General features: G+C 54.8%; 1 protein-coding gene across 1 annotated transcript in view; it reads left to right on the top strand.

Moving 5' to 3' along the window:
• arpc1b (actin related protein 2/3 complex, subunit 1B) overlaps nucleotides 1-2500 on the top strand; it is a 7464-nt gene that overhangs the window by 2154 nt on the left and 2810 nt on the right. The window contains exons 3-7 of the mRNA XM_080523728.1: nucleotides 323-427; nucleotides 651-873; nucleotides 1200-1307; nucleotides 1539-1790; nucleotides 2126-2201. Coding sequence (XP_080379854.1) covers nucleotides 323-427; nucleotides 651-873; nucleotides 1200-1307; nucleotides 1539-1790; nucleotides 2126-2201 — 764 coding nt within the window. The remainder of the gene's footprint in view (nucleotides 1-322; nucleotides 428-650; nucleotides 874-1199; nucleotides 1308-1538; nucleotides 1791-2125; nucleotides 2202-2500) is intronic.

Here is a 2500-nt window from a genome sequence, read left to right as displayed (position 1 = left end):
GGAACACGAGACCTCTCACCCAGAAGAGAGAAGAGAGACCCCATGTCTGTCTGCAGGCCTCACACAGCCCTCTCTCTCTGCCTCACACACACACACACACACACACACAGTATCTGAAAATAGATTATGTCAGAGGAATGCGTCCTTGCTTCTCACACTACAGTAGCAAACAGTTCCTCACACACACACACACACACACACACACACACACACACACACACACACACACATACACACATACACACACAGCCTCTGTAGAGACAACAGAAGCGTTGTAGCAGCTTGTGTGTGTGTGTGTGTGTGTGTGTGTGTGTGATCCCAGAGATCGCTCTGTGTCCCAACAACCACGACGTCCACATCTACCAGAGGGACGGAGCCAAGTGGACCAAGATCCACGAGCTGAAGGAACACAACGGACAGGTGACAGGTGAGAACACACACACACACACACACTTACACACACACTTACACACATACACACACTTACGCACACACACACACACATACACATACAGATACACAAACACACACACACCCAGTCCTACCCTATCAGACACACCTACCAGCTAATATCTCACATGTCTAACAGCTGGCTGACCCTCCTCGCCCTCCCCCCTCTCTCCCCCCCCCCTCCCCCCTCCCCCCCCCAGGCATCGACTGGGCCCCGGACAGTAACCGCATCGTGACCTGCGGCACGGACCGCAACGCCTACGTGTGGTCCCTGAAGGGCGGGGCGTGGAAGCCCACCCTGGTCATCCTCAGGATCAACCGCGCGGCGCGCTGCGTGGCCTGGTCGCCCCGGGAGAACAAGTTTGCGGTCGGCAGCGGCTCGCGCCTCATCTCCATCTGCTACTTCGAGCAGGAGAACGACTGGTGAGTTTTTTCTTTACGACCGCGACCGCGGAACCGCCTGACCGTGACCTCTTCGACCGTGTTTTTTTTTAAAAAGCGTCCGTGTGTCCGTAGCGGTATTCGCTAACACGAAAGGCGCGTTGGAAGTTTGTTTTTAGAATGTTGTTTTTGGACCGTGTCTCGACCGTATATTGACCGTATATTGACCGTATATCGACCGTATATCGACCGCATCTCGACCGCATATCGACCTCATATCGACCGTATGTCGACCGCATATCGACGCATATCGACCGTATATCGACCGTATATCAACCGCATCTCAACTGTGTTCTTTACCCCCCCAGGTGGGTGTGTAAACACATCAAGAAGCCGATCCGCTCCACCATCCTCAGTCTGGACTGGCACCCCAACAACGTGCTGCTGGCCGCTGGGTCATGTGACTTCAAATGCAGGTAGTGTGTGTGTGTGTGTGTGTGTGTGGGTGTGTGTGAGAGAGAGAGAGAGGGAAGTTGCTTCAGCATGTGTGTAGAGCGTCAACACAGATGATTTGTGGAATGCTTAAGTTGTACATTCAGAACGTCTTTTTCCTCCCACGTCTCTCTCTCTCTCCCACATCTCTCTCTCTTTTCCCTATCCCTCTCTTTCTCCCCCATTTCTCTCTCTCCTCCCCCCCCCCCCCCCAGGGTGTTCTCGGCCTACATCAAGGAGGTGGAGGAGAAGCCTGGGCCCACAGTGTGGGGCAGCAAGATGCCGTTCGGGGAGGTGATGTTTGAGTCGGGGGCCTCGGCGGGGGGGGCGGGGGCGGGGGAGGGGGCCGGGGCCGGAGCGGGGGGGGGCTGGGTCCACAGCGTCTGCTTCTCCCACAGCGGCAACAGGCTGGCCTGGACCTCCCACGACTCCACCGTGGCCATCGCCGAGGGAGGCAAGACCAGCACGTAAGAGAGGGAGGGGGGAGAGGGGGGTGGGGTGGGGTGGGTGTGTGTGTGTGGTGAAAGAGAGAAGAGGCATGTGTGTGTGTGACTAGAGTGTCTTGTCTGTGTGTGTGTAGTGTGTGTAGTGGGTGTGTGTGCGCGTTTGCGCCCGTGCGTGTGCGTGTGTGAGTGTGCATGCATGCGTGCGCGTGTGTAGTGTGCGTGCGCGCGTGTGTAGTGTGTATGTGTGTGTGCATGTGTGCGTGTGTGTGTGTGTGTGCGTGTGTGTGTGTGCGTGCGTGTGTGTGTGTGTGTGTGTGTGTGTGTCCTGACCCCCCGTCTCTCTCTGTCTGCTCCAGGGTCAGCAGCCTGTCCTCAGAGACGCTGCCGCTGCTCTGCCTCACCTTCATCACCGAGAACAGCCTGGTGGCCGCCGTGAGTACTGCACACACACACACACACACACTCACACACACACACTACACACACACACACACACTCACACACATACTACACACACACACACACACACACACACATACTAGACACACACACACTACACAGACACACACACACACACACACTCAGATTCAGATTCAGATTCAGATAACGTTTATTGCCATTATGCTTCACACATATAGGAATTTGCTTTGGCATTACAGAAGGTGCATTTATGCTTTTTTCACATATATATGAACAAAACAAGTACAATACAAATGCAAAAACAGGCAAAA

Source organism: Nansenia antarctica (assembly GCF_963989245.1).
Source record: "Nansenia antarctica genome assembly, chromosome: 2".
NCBI lineage: Eukaryota > Metazoa > Chordata > Actinopteri > Argentiniformes > Microstomatidae > Nansenia > Nansenia antarctica.
This window is presented reverse-complemented; position numbering and strand designations above follow the sequence as displayed.